Below are 18,852 nucleotides of genomic sequence, written 5' to 3' on the forward strand. Positions count from 1 at the left end.
CCTGTGACCAAACTGAGATGACATGTCCAAACACCCACCATCCTGTTCTAGGATCTGCCCCCTGGACCTGTGGGCTGGGGGCAAGGAGGAAGGAAACAAAGCATAGAGGGAGCTGTTTCTTCTTTCATGTTTTAGACCATCAGCGACCTTCTCCATGCAGAGTGAGGACGAAGAAAGGCCATCAGGGGCCAGGAGACATTCAGGAGCCATAAAAGCGCTGGGCTGGGATTCCCCAGCTCCCAGGGGCTGGGGACAAACAAGTCTGTAGAAAACAGGCATTTCCCTGCCCAGCAGAAGTACACAAATAGAGCAAAGAAGAGCCAATGGGCTTTCTTGAGTCCGAGGGGCAAGAAGAGAAAAGTGCTGGCCTTCCCGAAAACCAGTGGGGACATAAGACACACCCTACTGTTTGCATTGTGGCGGCTGCAGGTGACTCAAGAGCAAAGTCTTCTCTTATGCCTGGAAACAACCTTTACTCTACTAATCCTTCCCTCAAGCCACTCTGGCTCTCCAGTGGCCGTATCTGATACGTCTCCACCATGCCGCGGCTCCCAAGAGCATCCAGATAGGCCGGCCCGATGGACACACACACATCCACTCTCTCTCTCTGCCCCCCCCCCCCACCAGCTGTGCACACGCATGGAATACTTTTGATGGACTCATGCCAAGTAAGTGGAAACAAAGGCGGACCGACTTATAAATAGGGGATTAGTTCTACTACCAAGTAATCGTATGCACAAATCCCTGGCAGTCGATGCTTTGGGAGGAAAAAAACTGTAAGGACATGGCAGAGTAAATATCTTAAGCCAAGAATTCAAGCTGAACCTCAAACCCGAATAAATCATCCCCCTCTTATTCAGCAAAGCAGAAGCCATTCTCCCTTGTCCTTTGGCTTCTCGCACAAGATTGGGCGGAGCTGTGAGAGGGGCCGGGTCTCAGAGCAGGGAAACTGTTTGACTAAACTTTTGAGTCTTACTCTCCTTCACCCCTCCCCACTCCTTTTTTAAACCCACAGGTGAGCTCAAGTGCCTTCATGCTATCATCACCTGCCCCTGCCTCAGTTCCCCCTAGACCCTCAGTTTCCTCTTCTCTGCAGACCTTTTTAACCCACAGAAGAAGAGCGTCTCCTTCCACCTCTCCTACCACATTCCCGGGCACTCTGCTGTCTCCTCTTCTCCCCCCAACAGCCCAGGGGCTAGGGAAGATATGGGTGGAGTTTAACACAAAATTTTCCCAGAAGTTCCTATGTGTTTCATTTCATCTTACATAAATGTTTAACATTTTAACTTCTTTTTGACCCCCCCCCCAAAGTTTTTATACTCGGATGTATTCAGATGTCCACGTAAGCATGTTTAAGGGGAGACACATATGTTCGCTATGTTGAAGGGCGAAAGAAGCAGTTGTTTAAAGACCGCTGGGTTCACAGACTATAAACACCTTTGCGGGGGTTTGCGGGGGGAGGGGGACAGAGCTCAAGCGAAAAGCCTCATCCAGGGACGCCTGGGTGGCTCAGCCGGTTAAGCGTCTGCCTTCGGCTCAGGTCATGATCCCAGGGTCCTGGGATCGAGTCCTGCATCGGGCTCTCTGCTCCGCGGGGAGCCTGCTTCTCCCTCTGCCTCTGTCTCTCGTGAATAAATAAATAAAATCTTAAATAAGTAAATTAATTAATTAATTAAAATTAAAATTAAAAAAAAGCCTCATCCAGGGTTAAGGCTGACACTTGAGCAAGAGCTCACAGAAAGTCACCAAGTTCTGGGAGCCCACCCTCAACTCCTGTCATTGCATTCATTCATTCACGCAACAGACACATGTGCCGGGTGCCCTGTGAGCACCGAGCATTATGTGGCCCAGGCGCTACGCTGACACCCCTGGTCTGCGGTGGGGAGGAGACAAAGTACAGCACACAGAGGCACAGAGTCATTTCGGAGTGTGCTGAGCGCCATGAGGAAGCAGCGCAGACGTCCGCGTGAAGCCCTGGCACTGGGGCTGGGCGTGGCCACGGGGTGAGTGTGAACTGGGCAGTCAGAGTCAGCGTCCCTGGGAGCACCTGAACTAAGGGCTAACTGTCCACAGCCAGGGGCACCGCTGTACCGGCGGATACGGCAAAGCAAGTGACAACCAGGAGGCCGGCTGCTGAGGGCAGTGAGCAGCAGACGATGGGGCGACCTGAGTGGCTGGTCCTAAAAATGGTCAGCTGGATGGGCCAGGGTAAACCCCCTCGCCCTGCACAGAGGCTGCCTTCGAGGGCTCCAGTTCCGGCCCTACTCCCCAGATTCAATGACTCGCCTCTCGGGAAGCGTGTAACGCACAGACACCAACAGGCACTCCACAGTTGTCCTCACCCACCACACCAACGCCCACAATCCATGCTCAGAAAAGAAACCGCTGGAAGACACTTTTTGTTGCTCCCATGCCTCCTTCCACCCAAAGGCACTCCACCAAAATGCCAACTGCAAAAGATGCTAAGTCATTGGTGTTCTTCTCTGCAAGCAGCTAATCATGCTTCAGTGCAAAGTTCCAGGGCAACAAGTGGAAGGGGTGTTTCTGACAGAGGGGCAAGCTGCGAATGTGGACGGGGTCAATTCCCAGATGGTCCCAGCAGGAGTCTCCCCTGCCATGTGTCTACAGGAAGGTTTGCAAGAGCAAACCAAGCGCTGCCCACAAAGACCTCTGTGACACCAACCCCCCCCCGCCCCCCCACCTCAGAAGGGCTCACTGGGAAGGTTTCACCTACTTGGCCCTGGGGTAAGAGAAGACAGGCCCAGAAAGCTCTTCTGTCCCACTGCTGGATACCAAATCATCCATTACTTTGCATGCATGCTGTAACTCATGCCTCACTTAACCTTTGTCCAATGAATGGCCCTCCTAATCTGAACGGTCCCTGCCGGCAATAGGGAGGAACTGCGCATTTGAGTGAATCATCTGACAACCCTGGGAGGCAAGCAATACCACATGGCTGAGAGGACAGAGGACAGAGTCAAATAAACAGTGTTCGAGGCAGGGCCCCACCACTTCCTCGGACCTTGGCCAAGCTACTTGAGCTCTCCGCATCTTAGCCTCTTGACCATGAAATGGAGGGGTGCTTCATCAAGGTTCTCAGGAGAATGAACTACAAGGGGATCGGTGTAAAAAATGCTTCCTGTAGCCGCCTCCGTCAGCAGGAGTCGTTATGGTTTCCATCACTCTAGACACGAGGAAGCAAGACCCACAGGTGAAGACAGGTCCCACTGCACACAGAGTGAGGGACAGAACTGGGGCTCACCTAGGTCTTTCTCATCTGAAATCCTTCACCTGAAACTCAACTGGTGGTTCTCAACCAGTGGCTGATCCCAAAGCCCCATCTGTAGCACTTCCACCTTGGCTTGGGCTCACCACTATGGATTTCTTTCCCCACAAATCTCCCCCAAATAACTCTAACATGCAGCCAGGGCTGAGAATCCCTGCTACAAACTGTAGTGGCCCCTCAAAGATAAGGTTGGGACAACTCCTAAACATTCCCCCTCCCCTCTTCCTTCAAGTTGGAATGCCCCCTCCCCCTACCCCACCCCCACCCCCTGGGTTTGAGCCCCTACTAGGATGAAAGTCTATCAGGAGACGGAGCATAACCTATGAGCTAGATTGTAGACACTCAGGTTTTGAGTGGATAAATACCTCACCCAAAAAAGTCGGGACTCCCACACAGAGGCTCTCAACTTTGAGTGATAGTGTCCTAAACGCACAGCTGGCCCTTACCAGTCATTTACTTCCTTATCGATGGCATGCTGGTCAGTAAATCCTATTACAGTCTGCAACTGACATTGCAGGTTTTGTAAGGATTTGCCACAACATGGGTAGAGCAACAGGGCACCCAACTGATGTGCTTTAAACACAGAAATATCGTCCAACTAGCCCATCTAGAACTTTCTGTTGTTGTTTTACTGTTCTTTGTACATGAACAGTAATGTTCACCATGCCATCGTTTAATTAAGAAAGCTCAGAGGAGTCTGCCTCAAGACCCTTAATTAGGACACCACTCAGAAAGATGGCAACAGGTTTAGAAGGAAGAAAATCATTCCAAGTTTCCAAATACCATTAAAGAAGGGGGGAAAGGTGACGGGGGAGGAAAGGGAACCAGGAAAGATGCCCCAAGAAGAAATACCCTCTTTTCCCCATTCTGCTGAGAAACAAATATCACTATATAAACCCAAAAAGACACCACTACTTGAAATAAGGTCATGTAACAAATATCCAGGCTGCAGATATTTTTATAAGGAAGAATGTGTCTGAGACTACACCCCAGAACCACACAGAGGGATTCCAGGAGTGGGCGGGGACAAGAGACTTAATCCACCCGCTTTAGCACCCAACCCCCCCCACACACACACCCAGGCACACACCAAGCTCTGATGGTTCTCACAGGGATTTTAGGCAAATCTCTCATCTGCGTGTGAGACGTGCAGACTGATACCGTCTAATGGATGGGTCTCTGAAGCCCGGAGGAAGGAAGCATAGCCACACAGTTGTCTGTCTCCGATTCACACGACTGAGCGAATGCCAGCCAATCTCAGTGCCCCCACACACAACCTCACACCTCCACCATGAACCTCGGGGGACTACTAAATGTGTGCACGTGTGTACACACTTACTTACAAACACACGTGTGTACGTACAGAGAACCAACCTATATTTGCATGACCAATTACAGTTTACAAAGTGCTCCAGAAATACTGGTTTTATTCAAAAGTCAAAAAGGGTGGGGTTGTTTCTGTGTCTTGCCACGGCCACATCTCCCTCACGATTTAGGGCACCGCATGCCCCACCGCCAACCAGGGAATACTGTGGTCAGCCCCAGCGTAGAAAGCTATTTCAGAGTGTATCTGAAAGTAAGAAACAGACCTGCAAAGCCCCGGCCCTTGGCTACCTTGCAAAGAAACCAGTCCTTAAGGCTTCTGGGGCCCGAGAACCCCAGGTCCAGCAGAGGGGGTAAGCTGGTGGAGGAGCGGCCCCCAGTGTCCGGAGCACCTTGCCAGGCCCCCATCACCAGGATGACCTAGGAGCACCCCAGAGCCAGCTCTCCCCGCCTCCTGTCTGGGGCACAGGGGCAGCGGGGGGGGGGGGGGGGGGCGGGGATGTTGGTTGGTGACTCAGACCTGGGCAAAGCCTGAGGTGGCAAGAAGTCACCATGGCCCCAGCGACCATGCCCTGAGAACCGTGGCAGCAGAGAAGGCCAGCAGGCAGGCTGTCACTGCCTGGAAGCCACTCTGAGGATTTGGACACAGGATCCCATGTTTACCTCTCAGGTAACCTGACCCTGCCTGAAGCAGAACACCCAGCACTCGACTCACCCCATCCACCCTCCACCCAATAGACTCCCGGGTGCGTTACCTGGAGAGCAGGTGTTGCCTTCAAACCACTGGGACCACCCTTTTAATAGGTGCCTCTCTCCGCACCTTAGGGACAGAGCCCAAGATAAAAGGTAAACCTTTCCAAAGCACTTGCGGCCGATGACAGGGCAGGAAGGTGAACTGCCAGCACATTTCAAGCACGGTGGAGTGTGTGTGTGTGTGTGTGTGTGTGTGTGTGTCTGTGTGTGTCTGTGTGTGTCTGTGTGTGTGTGTGTAGCTCACCCGCCGGCAAAATGCTGCCAACTGTGCGGTCACTCATCCACGGACCCTCCCCAACCCCAGGAGCACAGGCTTGGTTCCAGGCAGCTGTCTGCTCACCCCCAGCACAGGAACTGGGGGTGGAAGCCGGGAGGGGGAGGGAGAAAAAGGAGAAAGAACATACACTTTAGAAAAAAAGAGAGAGCGAGGAGATAGGGAGGTAGAGAGGGAGCAGACAGAAATATAAAGAGGAGATTAAAACTACGCAGAAGAGAGAAACGGGATAGAAATTAAGAGAAGGGACAGAACTATGGAAAGCGAGAGAGAGAGAGAGCGAGAGAGAGAGAGAGGCGACGGAAACGTAGGTGGAGAGGAGGGAGAGAGAAAGGCAGAGAGCAGGGGAGGGAGCGAAGGCAGAGAAAGGGTGGGGAAAGACCCGCCGCGTCCCTCGGCCGGGACTTGGCCCGGCAGGCGCCCGGAAGAGAGGCTTCGGCTGGGGGACACGCGGGCGTCCCTGGCCCAGCGTCCGCGCGGCGAAGGCTTCCCGCCGGGTCCTGCGCATCCCGCCTCCCGCGCTCCGGAGCGGAGGCCGGGGCGTGCTCGGAGTTTCCGAGTGCCTCTGCGCTCCCGGGGCGAGCCGAGCGGAGCACTGCGGGGAGGCGGGCCGGGCCACAGCGCCCCCGACGCCGGCCGGAGGAGGCGCAGCGCCCGCGCCCCAGCCCGCGCGGTCCCGCCCCGCGGCCAGAGCGAAGGGACCCGCCCGTCCGCGGGGAGGAGCGGGAAGCGCCCGGCCCCGGCCCGCAGGGACCCGCCGAGGAGGGCGGCGCCGGGCCCGGCACGAGCGCGCCGGAGGAGCGGAGTCGGCACTACAGCGCCCCGCCAGCGCCAGCCACACAATGGCCTGGCTCTCCACGCGGCGCGCCGCTCCCCTGCAGCCCGGCCCCCGCGCGAATCTGCACTCACATCTGGGCAGCGAGGGGCGGTGGTCGACGGGGATCCAGATCTTCTGCACTCGGCTCTGAGTCAGCTCCAAGGGCATCTTCACAGCCCTAGACTCGGCGGCCCTCCGCCCCCCGCGAAGAATTCAGACTTGGGGAGGAGAGCAGCCTGTCGACCCCCGAAACAAAGGGGAAGGGGGGTGCGTGCGCGGGAGCGCGGCGCGGGAGCTCTCCCGTGCGCTTTTTGGAAACGTGCTTTGTGCTAAATCACGAACGCTCGCCCGGGGCGTGAGGCTCCACGAGCGCGGCGAGAGCGCAGGGGGCTAGGGTTGCGATCGCAGCTGCCGCGAGGCCGGGATCGTCTACTCGGGAAGCCACCGGGATGTTCCGAGCGCAGTGACAGCCGCGGTCCCCGGGTGCCAGCTCGAGTCCGACGGTCTCGCCTCCCGCTCGTCGCCTCTCCAGCTCTGCTAGGATGCCTCGCGCGGCGCCCAGGCTTTTAAGAGTCGGGACCGGCAGCTACGCAGACGTCAGCCTCGGGGCGGGGACGCATTCTCCGAGATCCACCCCTCTTTCACGTGGGGGTGGGCAAGCCAGGAGGTGACCTGCTGGCGCCCCCTGCAGGTCGGTCACAGCAGCGCGCCCTGCTCCTTCAATCCCTCTGATGACGCCCTAAACTCTGGCTGAAAAGTCCCACTCTCTGAGCTTCCTCCTACGTCCCCTAAAGATGACTGGCACAGCTTCCCACAATAATCACCTCACTGGTGCTGGGAAGAAAGAAGCGGAGCCGTCCAGTGTGGTGCGTGGACCCCCGCAGCCGAATCACCTTGGATGCATCCTACTGACTCAGCCTCTCTGGGAGTGAGACCCCAACACTCTACATTCTTAACACGCGATCCAGGTTAGGCACAGCCAGGTTGAAGACCCGGGCTTAGGGCTACAGGTTGGAGAGAGATTGGGGGATTCGGGGGTGGGGGTCTCTGCTACCTTAGAGAGAAGCTAGAAGGGGGATGACGAGAGCGCCTGTGTGGCATAGGTCTCTGGGTCACCCCTTGCCAAAGCTGCTCCCTGATAATACCTGTGAGTCTCACCCAGCACGACCCCTGCCACCCACGGGGAGGGGGCTTCCCTGGTCCTTCTTCCTCACCACACCCACTTTCCTAAATCCCTTAGAAAACTTGACTTGTGTTGCCCATTGCTCCCCCAACACCCAGCCCTAAGATCTGGAACCCGGTCTTCCCCCCTCCCGCACCCCACCCCCAGCGTCTCTGCTGAGAGGCCCAAGGGGCTGGGCACCAGAAGGGGACAGAAAAGCCCCGGAGGCCGGACTGAAATGGACCGAGTCATCTTGGTCTTCGCTGTCACCATTTACAGTATTTTCAATATACCTTAATCTCTCTGAGTAGAAGAGTAAGTAAAACTAGAGCCTATTCCGACCTGCAATTCATTACCTGACTGTAAGCCCCGGGAAACTGTTGGGAGGTGGCACCTTAATTAGGCAAACCCCTAAAATTCATGACATTTATCCGGCACAGCTCACATCCCTTCCTCGCCCTTTTTTTTTTTTTTTTTTTTTGGTGTGTCTGTGTGTTTCCTGCCTCCACGGTCCTCGGAGTTTTGCACCAGCTAGTGACATGGAACAGTCGTGTGGTCAGGCCAGTGCCCACCCTGTGAAGATCCGGGGTGCCTTTAGCGGGGACTGCCGCCCGCATAGTGGTATTCCACGCATGTGGCTTTAGCACGCCATACATCAGCACCGAAGCGGTGCCCTGCCTTGCAGAGGTGCCTAGCTCACTCTGAGGTTGTGCTGTGATTGGAAGGAAGAAGGCGGCGCTCCCTGAAATCCACACCGCGCTAGAACAGTCTGCGCAGAGCCTGCCACACGTCGCTCACGTCCCGCTCGGCTCCGCTGGACCGCGCCCGCTCCCTGGCGGCAGGCACAGCTGCTCCCGCCCCGCCCCTCCTGGGCCTCCCTCCCGCGCCTCCCTCCCTTCCCGGCACCCCAGCCCGCCCAGGGGCCGGGAGTGTAGAGCGTCGCCCACCGCGCGGGTGTCCCCGACCCCCACTCCGGGCACCCCCGCCCAGCCAGGCCCTCACCCCACCCTTCTCCGCACCCCAGCCGGCCCAGGGGCCGCGAGCGCCCCAACGTAGCCCGCGGCGCTGGTACCCCGGACCCCCCCCCCCCCCCGCGTCGCGACTGCGCTCCGGGCAGCCGCCCCCCCCCCCCCCGCCGCGGCCCTCCCCGGGAGTCCCCGCTCTCCCTCTGACAGCTTTGCTGACTGTCTGGTTTCGGCGCTCGGGCAGCTGTTCAGAAACCCGAGTGCATTGCATGGGACTTGTTTTTCTGCAGTGGGAGCAAATGCCAGAGATGACACCCTATAACGCCCCAGGGAGAGTCCCCCTCCACTCTTGAAACAAGAGTGGGCTGATCCAGAGAAAAACATCAGCGAACGAGCGCTGGAGCCCTCGGGAAAGTTGCTGGCTGGGGTTCGCTGGGGTCAGGGAGGGGGCCCGCTGTGCGCGTGTGAGTGGCTGCACCCCTCCAGGCTTGCACACTTGCCTCCCCGGGAAGAATCGGAAGAATCGGTGTGCCTGCTTGCGTGCCTGCTACTATTCCATCGGGTTTTTTGCACACACAGCCAGGGCACGGGGACGAGGTGGCAGTCTTCCAACCTCTAAGCTTGGAAACAGCTGTGGGTTTCAGCTCAGGGAGAGTGGGGTCCTCACGAGCTGAGGCCCATCTTTAATGTCCTGACCTAGATAATGTGTCTGGCAGGGTCCAGGTCTGAGAGCAGGGGGCAGTTGAAGTTCCTCGGTAAGCAATGGCCGGCCACCAGACCTCTCACTTGCCCTGCCTCTGTGTCAACAATGCCTTGGGCTTGTGTGTCCATGGCTATGGAGCAAAGATGAAATTCTTCCTCATCACCGCCTGCACCTGACAGGGGGACAGGCAAACGGAAGTTGACTTAACCCCCCCTGGCTTCTGAGGTCTAAGTGCAAACAATGTGGGAATAGGTAGGGTTCAAGGAAGACTTCACGCGTGAGAATAAGGCAAGGGGACAGCTAGAACCGGTGTGGCATTCACAATACTCGAGTCCATTAGGGTAGCGTCCTTATGAGGACAAAGTTGCCTCACGGCAAAACCGTTTATAAACAACCCCACTGCAACTGAATTCCAAGAATGTACTAGTTCAGAGTTTACTGATTTAGACATCCTCCTAACTCTTTCCCTAGTTCTGCTAATGGGCCCATCCTCTACCAACTCCCCTGTCACCAGTCTGGGGATGAGACGCGCAGTCCTTCAGAATCGGTTGCAGAGGAAATAGAAATGGCTGTAATACGGTGAGATATGGCAGACGGGACAGCTCCAAGTCCTAGGGGAGATTCCATGGTCCAGAGCACAAGTAAGGCTAGATGGAACCTTCCAGATGAGTCAGCCCTTTGTTTTAATTGAGGAAGGGGAAGTTTAGAGATGAGAGGGGTTAAGGAACCAGGTCAAAGGTCAAGACTGCCGGTTATTAAATCTTTTCCCTGACTTGACAGAGACATCTGATAGTTCCCCAGGGGACTCGTGATGGGCACAGTTTAGCCCCAGGGTGCTGAGTGGAGTCTGGTGAAGGGGAAGACTGCACTGTACCTCAGACCTTCTCGCCTAGAACCGCTGAGCTGCCGGACAGAAAAGAACAGAGAAAGACCTTCTTGCACAATAATGCCTGGCGCGGGTGCTTATAGAGAATTCTTTAGCGATGCGGAGACTCAGAGAAAGGTGGTGGAAACAGCTTTCTCCACGACACGCTCTTCCCTCTGTTGGCCAACGTCATCTAACCCTTACCCCCCGTTCCCCGACGGGGCTAACCAACAGCAAGAAGCGAACCCCACTTGCAAGATCTTGTGCCAGCCAGCCAGATTGCAACCCTTAAACCATGCCATTCCTACCTCCTCCCCAGCGAGAGTATGAGAGGACAAGCTGCGGCAGGCTGGGAGCCGTCAGAAGTTGTTAATTAGACACAACGTGTCGTCATTTGCTCCTTTAACAATCCCATGTCTGAGAGAGTGAAGTGAGACACCAAATAAAAGACTGAAATAAAGCCTCACCTCACCATCCATCCAAAAACAAGAGAGAGGGTGATTTTTTTATGTTTGTCACTCGTACATGAATGGAGACCCAGGGCGCCTGGGTGGCTCAGTTGGTTAAGCGACTGCCTTCGGCTCAGGTCATGATCCTGGAGTCCCAGGATCGAGTCCCACATCGGGCTCCCTGTTCGGCGGGGAGTCTGCCTCTCCCTCTGACCCTCCCCCCTCTCAGGCTCTATCTCTCTCTCAAATAAATAAATAAATAAAATCTTTAAAAAAAAAAAAAAAAAAGAATGGAGACCCAGACACAGATGCCCACACGATTCCACCTCAGGGGGTAGAAAACCCAACTCAAAACCTGCCCAGGGAGGTTTACGGCAGCTCCATTGATAATCACCAAAAAGTGGAAGCGGCCAAGATGTGCTTCTGGAGGTGTATGGATAAATAAACGGTGGGCCCTCCAGACAGCGGGGTATCATTCAGCACTAAAAAAGAAATGAGCCATCGAGCCATGAAAAGATACGGAGACCTCTGTGCATATTATGCAGAGTCTAAAAAGGCTCCACACTGTATGATTCCATGACATGCTGGAAAAGGCACTACTATGGGGGCAGTAAAATGATCAATGGTTGGCCAAGGGCTGGGGGGGAGAAACGGTTAACAGGAGAAACATGGGGTGATGCAGGACAGTGAAACTACTCTGTCGGGTACTATAATGGTAGATACGTGTCATTACACATTTATCCAAAGTCCTAGAAGGCACAACACCAAGAGTGAGCCCCCAGGTAAACGAGGGACTTTCGGAGATGATGACGCGTCAGCGCACGTTCATCCGTAGTCAAAATGCGCCACTCTGGCGAGTGATGTGGACAGCGCAGGAGGCTGTGCACGTGTGGGGCAGGGATATACAACAGCACCACACGTTCCTCACAACTTTGCTGCGAACCAAAAACTCCAAAAAATAAAGTCTATTTAAAAAATTGCTATGTTTCTGCCAGTGTCATATGCTTGTCTCCCATCAAGTGGACTTACATGTCTCATTATGAGGCTGTGACAATGTTCCTCAGTGGCCACAGCCGGGGGTCCGGGTGAACAGACGAAAAGTGGGCTGCCCAAATCCCACTGAACCCTACAGCAAGTTTCCATCTCCCTCCGCCCAGGCTGTGTTTCTCCACTTTTTCCAGACCTTTCCTTTCCTTAGGGCACGCCCCTGAGCTTGGGCCCAGGCTCTTAAAACTGCCAGTCGGTGTTTCTTATCCAGCATCAAGCCTGGCTACTGCTCTCAGAGTATCTTATACTCCTTGTCGACCTCCTCACCCAAGACCAAGACATAAACTATTTGTGTTTTAAAAGTATTATTTTGTGACTTCAAAATATTTGTGCTTTTTAAAAACCAGATACCCTAGAGTCTAGTTCACGGGATCATACCGATGTTAATTTCCTGGTTTTGATATCTGACAGTCATGTAAGATGTCCCCAACAGAGAAAGCTGAGGGAAGGGTCCACGGGACTCTATGAACTATTTTGTATCTTATATTTCCAAATAAAAAGTTTTAAGAAAACAAAGTATTTAAAATCAGTGAGAGTTCAGGTTCCTCAAATCCTGCATAAAACAAAGACGACCCACATTGTGTCGATCCAGGCATTGAGGGAGAAGGGAACTGGCAGAGAGGTAGTCAAGAACTCTGTGGTGATTTGCACAGGTTCCTAACATCTTGGCTTCTTGCAAATGACACACATACACAAACAGAATTTGCATGAGTCTTGTATCTGTGGAAAAATGGAACCAAGCTCAAGCTGTGTTTTAATTTAGGGGGAAAGGATTCTATTTCTGGGCTTTGCATAGACCTTTGGGAAAATATCAATGGGTTTGTAGTTTGTCCCCAATGTGCATGCCTAAAACAAAATAAGGGAAAGACAATCATGCAGAGTTCAGTTGAGGGCTCCAAGAGGCCCTCGCTGATCCTGTCTTTCCCTGAGGGGAAAGAGCACAAGGATGGGGGACGATTTGAGAAGCTCACTGCCCATCTTCTGGTGTCTAGCGTTTATTAGATACTCACAGCAGCGACTGTGTGTCAGCTGCTGCAAGGAGCAAACTGTGCTGGGATCTCAATGATCTTGGGTCCCGCCAGGGAAGAGAAGTGGGTGGGCAAATAGCTTGTCATCATGGTGTTGTGTGCCCAGCCTCATGCTGAGTATTACAAAGAAAAAAGCTCCCACACCCAAGAGCTTGTAACTTAAGACCAGAGGGGGAAATGTCCATGTCTGAGAATAAAAACGGAACGAAGAGAGAGGTGGGAGGTAAATGCAGGCTGTGCAGAGGTCCCTTGGGCACAGTAAGAAACGTTTGCACATAATGGGGGCAGATCAGTTGGTAATTTCATATTCATCTCATGGTTCTTCAGTTTTTCTCTGAGTCCAAGAGGACACATGGAACGAAGTCAACATCTCTCATTTCTTCCTACATTCAACAAGTACTCACCGAGAGCCACCGTACCCGGAGGGGTAAGGACAAGTAAGATGTGGTCCTCGCCAGAATTACGACTTACTCTGGAATTTCAGAGCGCCCCCCCCCAGTTTGCGTGCACGCACGTACACACGTACGCACGCACGCACGCACACTCACTCACTACTCCCTTTGTTCCTTACAGTTAAAGAACCTGAGGCTCAGAAACATTCAATTCCTTGCCTGTGATCACATAGCTAATGAGCCAAGGAATAAACAACATGATCTTCAACGAGCCTGGTAGTCTTTCAAGCCTCTCCCGTTTCAATCGCCTTCCAAGTGGGACATGCAATTTCCCTCCCAACAACAACGCTCACAACAAAATCCTGAATCCAAGTGGTTTTTGATGACGGTCTCGAAATGACTTAGAATTTGGCTACGGTATGGAAGTAAGATGAAGGAGCATCTTCAGAAACTGCTCTGAGGATTCATACCTAAAACCTTTCACGTGATCCTACAAGGGAAGGTGCTACTTGACATATGAAAACAAAGCCAGCCCCGCAGAGATTCACACATCTTTGTATTCCAGCAGGCACGTCTGGAGAGCCTTCACCTTATGATGTATGAAAGGCTCATGGTCCCTCCCGCAGGAGAACAAATAGCCCAATGTTTATAGCCTCCACATCCACAAGAGCCAAAATAGGGAAAGAGCCCAGATGTCCATCGGGAGACGAATGGATAAAGATGTGGTATACATATATATACAATGGAATATTACTCAGACATCAAAAAAAAATGAAATCTCACCATTTGCAATGACAAAGATAAAACTAGAGGGTATTATGGTGAGTGATATAAGTCAGTCAGAGAAAGACAATTATGATTTCACTCATATGTGGAATTTAAGAAACAAAACAGAGGAAAGGGGAAGGGAGGGAAAAATAAAATAAGAGGAAAACAGAGAGGGAGACAAATGCTAAGAGACTCTTAACTCTAGGAAACAAACAGGTTCCTGGAAGTTAGGTGGGTTGGGGGGATGGGGTAACTTGGTGATGGGCATTAAGGAGGGCACGCAAGGGCGCCTGAGTGGCTCAGTTGGTTAAGCGACTGCCTTCGGCTCAGGTCATGATCCTGGAGTCCCAGGATCGAGTCCCACATCGGGCTTCCTGCTCAGCAGGGAGTCTGCTTCTCCCTCTGACCCTCTTCCCTCTCATGCTCTCTCTCTACCATTCTCTCTCTCTCAATAAATAAATAAAAATCTTTAAAAAAAAAAAAAAGGAGGGCACACGATGGAATGAGCACTGGGTGTTATATACAACCGATGAATCACTAAACTCTACCTCTGAGACTAATAATACACTGTATGTTAACTAATTAAATTTAAATTTAAAAAAAAAAGAAGTAACAGTTTTGTGAAAGGAAACTGCATCAGCATTAAAAAAAAGAAAAAAGAGGTGAAGGAGATCTTGGGCTTTTGTGTACTTCCCAAAGGTCTTAGAATGTCCTAATTTATTAGTAAAGGGAAAGAAGGAAAGAAGAAATATTCCTACATCTCCAACATTATCCAAATTTTTAGATAAATCTCAAATTTCTATTGTCAATAATACATTTTTACAGAACGGTTGCTTCACCCAGGTTGTCAATAGCCTGACATCTCTATGCCATCCCGTAGGACCTACAATCTTAGCTTAAGATTTTATAGTAGTAGAAACAGGTGAAACTAGCATCAGTAATACATTTTAGTTAAGGTCATCTCCACGTTATGTTGTAACACACTGAGCTCTTCTGCGTGCCATATGTTAGCCGTCTTCCATCTCCCTTCCAGACATCTGGAGTAAGAGCCGTCCAAGGAGAGGAAATAGGAACAAAGGCTCTGGAGTGGGATCTTGATGTGGGATAGAGCCGGGGGGGGGGGGGGGGTGGGGGAACAGGGAGGGCTTCAACGTGAGGAGGTAGGAGGAGCCCCATCAAGTAGCACCTTATAGATCCATCCAGAAGGCTTGTTCCTCTTCTGAGAAAGCTAGGAAGCCATTGGAGGGCGATAAGAAGACTGAGCAATACATTGGGACACCTGGGTAGCTCAGATGGTTAAGCGTCTGCCTTCGGCTCGGGTCATGATCCCAGGGTCCTGGGATCGAGCCCCGCATCGGGCTCCCTGCTCCGGCAGGAAGCTTGCTTCTCCCTCTCCCACTCCCCCTGCTTGTGTTCCCTCTCTCGCTGTGTCTCTCTCTGTCAAATACATAAATAAAATCTTTAAAAAAAAAAAAAAAAGAAGAAGAAGACGACGACGACGACGACTGAGCAATACAGCGAATGACCCGCTAGGACAGGGAGGCCATATTCATGAATACATTCATGCTCACTGATGTCTCCGTCCTGAGTGCCTGGAACAGAGGCACACCCACGGTCGGCTCTCATGGGTTGACCGAATGAGAACTTGTTTAAAGACTGGCCTCTGGTTGCTGTGTTAAGAACAGGTTATAACATGCAGGCAATGATCTTGGGACCCTGAAATAATCATAAGGTCCAGAACCTCTGATCCGGATTTGTAAGGAAGAGGGGGTGAATGACAGCTCAAGAAATAGGCTCCTGCATGGAGATGTGTTTCAAACAACTTGGCTCCCAATTTCTCCTCCACACCTCCCCCAAATAATGTTTATCCTTGTGAAACTGAAAGAGGTGGGCAAACCGGAAAGCTTTATTCTGGAAAATTTCTCTTGAAGGCTTGAAAACAAGAAGGGGGTGGGGCAGAAAAAGAGCTGGATGTTGGAACCCATAACTGAGCTATATGAAGAAGTAGGGGCCCCTCATATCATGAAAAACGTTATCATCTGCAGTGAGAATAAATTAATGGACAATTCATTGAGAAACCGATGTATCAGGATGCCTTAGCTCTTCGAGAATAGCCAAAACAGCAAAGTAACCCACTTTCTTCTGTCTCTGGTCCACCATGCACAGCAGCCTTCTAATTATCACTCCCCTTCTCTCGCGGAGAGAACTACCACTTACCTCCTCTTGCAGAATTACCATTTGTCTTCTCTCACAGAGAACTCACGGGTGAGCTGTCTTCAATGGTCTATTCCAACCCACAGCTGGAAATGTATCAAGTGGGCAATCTATATTTACATGCCATTCTCTGACTAGTTTGGTTTGTGACTCAGTCTCCCAAAGCTTGACTATCTCTGGACGCACTGCTAAAATCCAGTTCTACAGAGAAAAATCTGAGGACCAGACCCACACCAAGCCAGCCACCTGAGAAGCCACGGCTGAGGGGTCAGCCAGGTTTCTCTGTGCCATCACCATCTTGCTTCTCTTCATTGTCAGCATGGAGATATGCCCAGGAACACTCATGGCTTTGTTTCTTGCCAGAGTAGTTTCTCAATGACAACATTTTATAGACACAGATACAAAACAAAGAGAGATTGAAGAAAACATCCAGGAGTGTGGTAAGACACAGAACAACCGATGTAACATCTCTGGGTAGAGAGAAACCATGGCTACTACCGACCCCAGATGTCTCCCTGCGTAAGGGTCTTCCATGACCCTCATGACACTTTCTCTCCAATCACAGGTGAAAAAGAAACTTGCTAAGAAAAAGACTATGTGACTTTCAGAAGGTGAAAGATTTTCAGAGTGCCTCACTAGATAAATTGTACACAGGTCTGTTCAAGTAGGATAAGGTGGACAACCCCTGGCATTATTGTTCTTGACAGTTCAGGCTGTTTCTTCATCAGTAAGAAGATGATTACTCAGCCATCAGTCATCCATCATCGTGGATCAGAGTTGCCAAGAATAGTGTGCAACCAGCTGGACAGTGATTAAGCCTACGAAACACACAGACAGCCTGACAGCCCTCCACCGTCCGGTGGCAAGCTCACAACAACACAGCTCGCCGCCAGACACCTGTGCACCAGCTTCAGGGGGATGGTGGCACCAGCACTACTACCCTGATATGGCAGGCTGGACGCTGAATGTGCACCCAGCCACTTACCACCCAGTGTCTGGGACAATATTACACACGCTACCTGTCTCTCCTCTCCCACCCATCCCCCAATGCCAGGAACCTCTTTGTGTAAAGAGACAGCGGGCGTAACAGCATTATTCACAAGAGCCAAAAGCCCAAGTGTCCATCAACGGATGGATGGATAAACAAAACGTGGTCCATCCATACAACGGAATACTCTTCAGCCATGAAAAGGAAGGAAGTACTGAAGCATGCTGAAACATGGATGAATCCTGAAACATCACGGCAATGGACCGGAGCTGTGTTCTCCCAAAACCCCTATGTTGACCCCTAACTCCTAGCACCTCAGAATGTCGCTGTATTTGGACATCGTGTCTTTAAAGAAGTCATTAAGTTAAATGAGGTTAGGGTGGGCCACAATCCAACTTGATGAATTTCTCTGCGAGAAGCAGAAATTTGGACACACAAAGAGACTCCAGGCACGTGTGCACACAGAGGAAAGACCATATGGGGACACGGCCAGTCGGCGGTCATCTACAAGCCAAGGAGGGAGGCCTCAGGAAACACCAAACCTCATCTTGGACTTCCAGCCTCCAGAACCGTGAGAAAATAAATTTCTGTGGTTTAAGCCCCCCATGATAGTTTGTTATAGCAGCCCGAGCAAACTCATACGATTATGCTAAGTGAAAGGAAGCAGACACAAAAAGTCATGTATCATATGAGTCCGCTGACATAAAATCTCCAGGATTGATGAATCCATAGAGACAGAAGGCAGATTTGTGACGGCCAGGGCCTGGGGAAAGGGGTGAAGGGGGAGGGCCTGCTTCATGGGGATGGGGCTTCCTTTTGGAGTGATGACAAAATTTTGGAGCCAGACAGAAGTGATGGTTGCTCAACACTGTGAATGTGTAAATGTTACTCAATTGTGCACTTTAACATGGTTGGTTTTACAAGGCGAAATCAGAGAGGGAGACAAACACTAAGAGACTCTTAACTCTAGGAAACAAACAGGGTTGCTGGAGGGGAAGGTGGGTAGGGGATGGGGTAACTGGGTGATGGGCATTAAGGAGGGCACTTGATGGAATGAGCACTGGGTGTTCTACGCAACTGATGAATCACTGACCTCTACCTCTGAAGCTAGTAACATAGTATAGGTTAATTCGTTGAATTTAAATAAAATTAAACTTTAAAAATAAAATGGTTTTATATTATGTGATTTTAACTCAATAAAAAAGAAAAAAAATCAATGACAGTTAGATGAGAGACAGAAAGCTGAGAAATGAAGCTATGAAACCTGTTCAAGTTACAACAGGGTAGTTAACTAGACCAAGGAGAAGAGCGTGATGGGAAGAGCAGGGAAAAGCAAATGCAAGAGACCTGAGATAGTTGGAGAAGCCACGGTCGGCCCAGAGCTCCCCACCGAGGCCCGGGGCAGCAAGGGCAGAGCGATGGCGGTAGACAGGCAGAGTCTGAGGACGACGAACAAATCACTTCACACCAAGCGGGTTCACCACACACGGCTGCAGTGGCTTCGTGCGGCTATAAACCAGGGACGATGCCCACCGCCTGTAACAGAGGGTTATGCACAGTGCAGAGCAGAGGACCTGGCCCGTGGTACACACGATACCTGGTAGCCAAGAGCTCTGTGCAAACGGAGCCTTCAGCTTTCTACAGACTCTGCCTCTCTCTGAACCCCACACCAGGTGCTGGCGCCGACGTGAGAACATGGACAGCTTCCCGGTTCCCCCCCTTGTCCGTTCCTTCCCATGCAGTGAAATCAATCACATATTTGGGAGGTTTCGTTACTTCCTGTACTAGTTAGGGCTCTTGAAGGAGGGAAAGAGAGAG

At 51.8% G+C, this 18,852-nt stretch overlaps 1 protein-coding gene across 7 annotated transcripts in view; it reads right to left on the minus strand.

Moving 5' to 3' along the window:
* PFKFB3 (6-phosphofructo-2-kinase/fructose-2,6-biphosphatase 3) overlaps positions 1 to 18,852 on the minus strand; it is a 76,339-nt gene that overhangs the window by 20,563 nt on the left and 36,924 nt on the right. For 2 of the 7 annotated variants that reach the window (XR_012374589.1, XM_025853559.2), the window contains exon 1: positions 6,546 to 6,981. The exons of 1 other annotated variant lie outside the window; for it this stretch is intronic. Coding sequence is in view for 5 of the 6 variants with exons in the window: in XM_025853559.2 (XP_025709344.1) it covers positions 6,546 to 6,621 (76 nt within the window). In the remaining variant the exon portion in view is untranslated. Of the gene's footprint in view, positions 1 to 6,545; positions 6,984 to 18,852 lie in introns of those variants that run through there. 4 more of the 7 variants (XM_073879948.1, XM_073879950.1, XM_025853561.2 and 1 more) reach the window with 3 other exon arrangements.

This window comes from Callorhinus ursinus, unplaced genomic scaffold, assembly GCF_003265705.2.
Source record: "Callorhinus ursinus isolate GAN/ISIS: 27379988/994484 unplaced genomic scaffold, GSC_fseal_2.0 scaffold36, whole genome shotgun sequence".
In the NCBI taxonomy this organism is placed as follows: domain Eukaryota; kingdom Metazoa; phylum Chordata; class Mammalia; order Carnivora; family Otariidae; genus Callorhinus; species Callorhinus ursinus.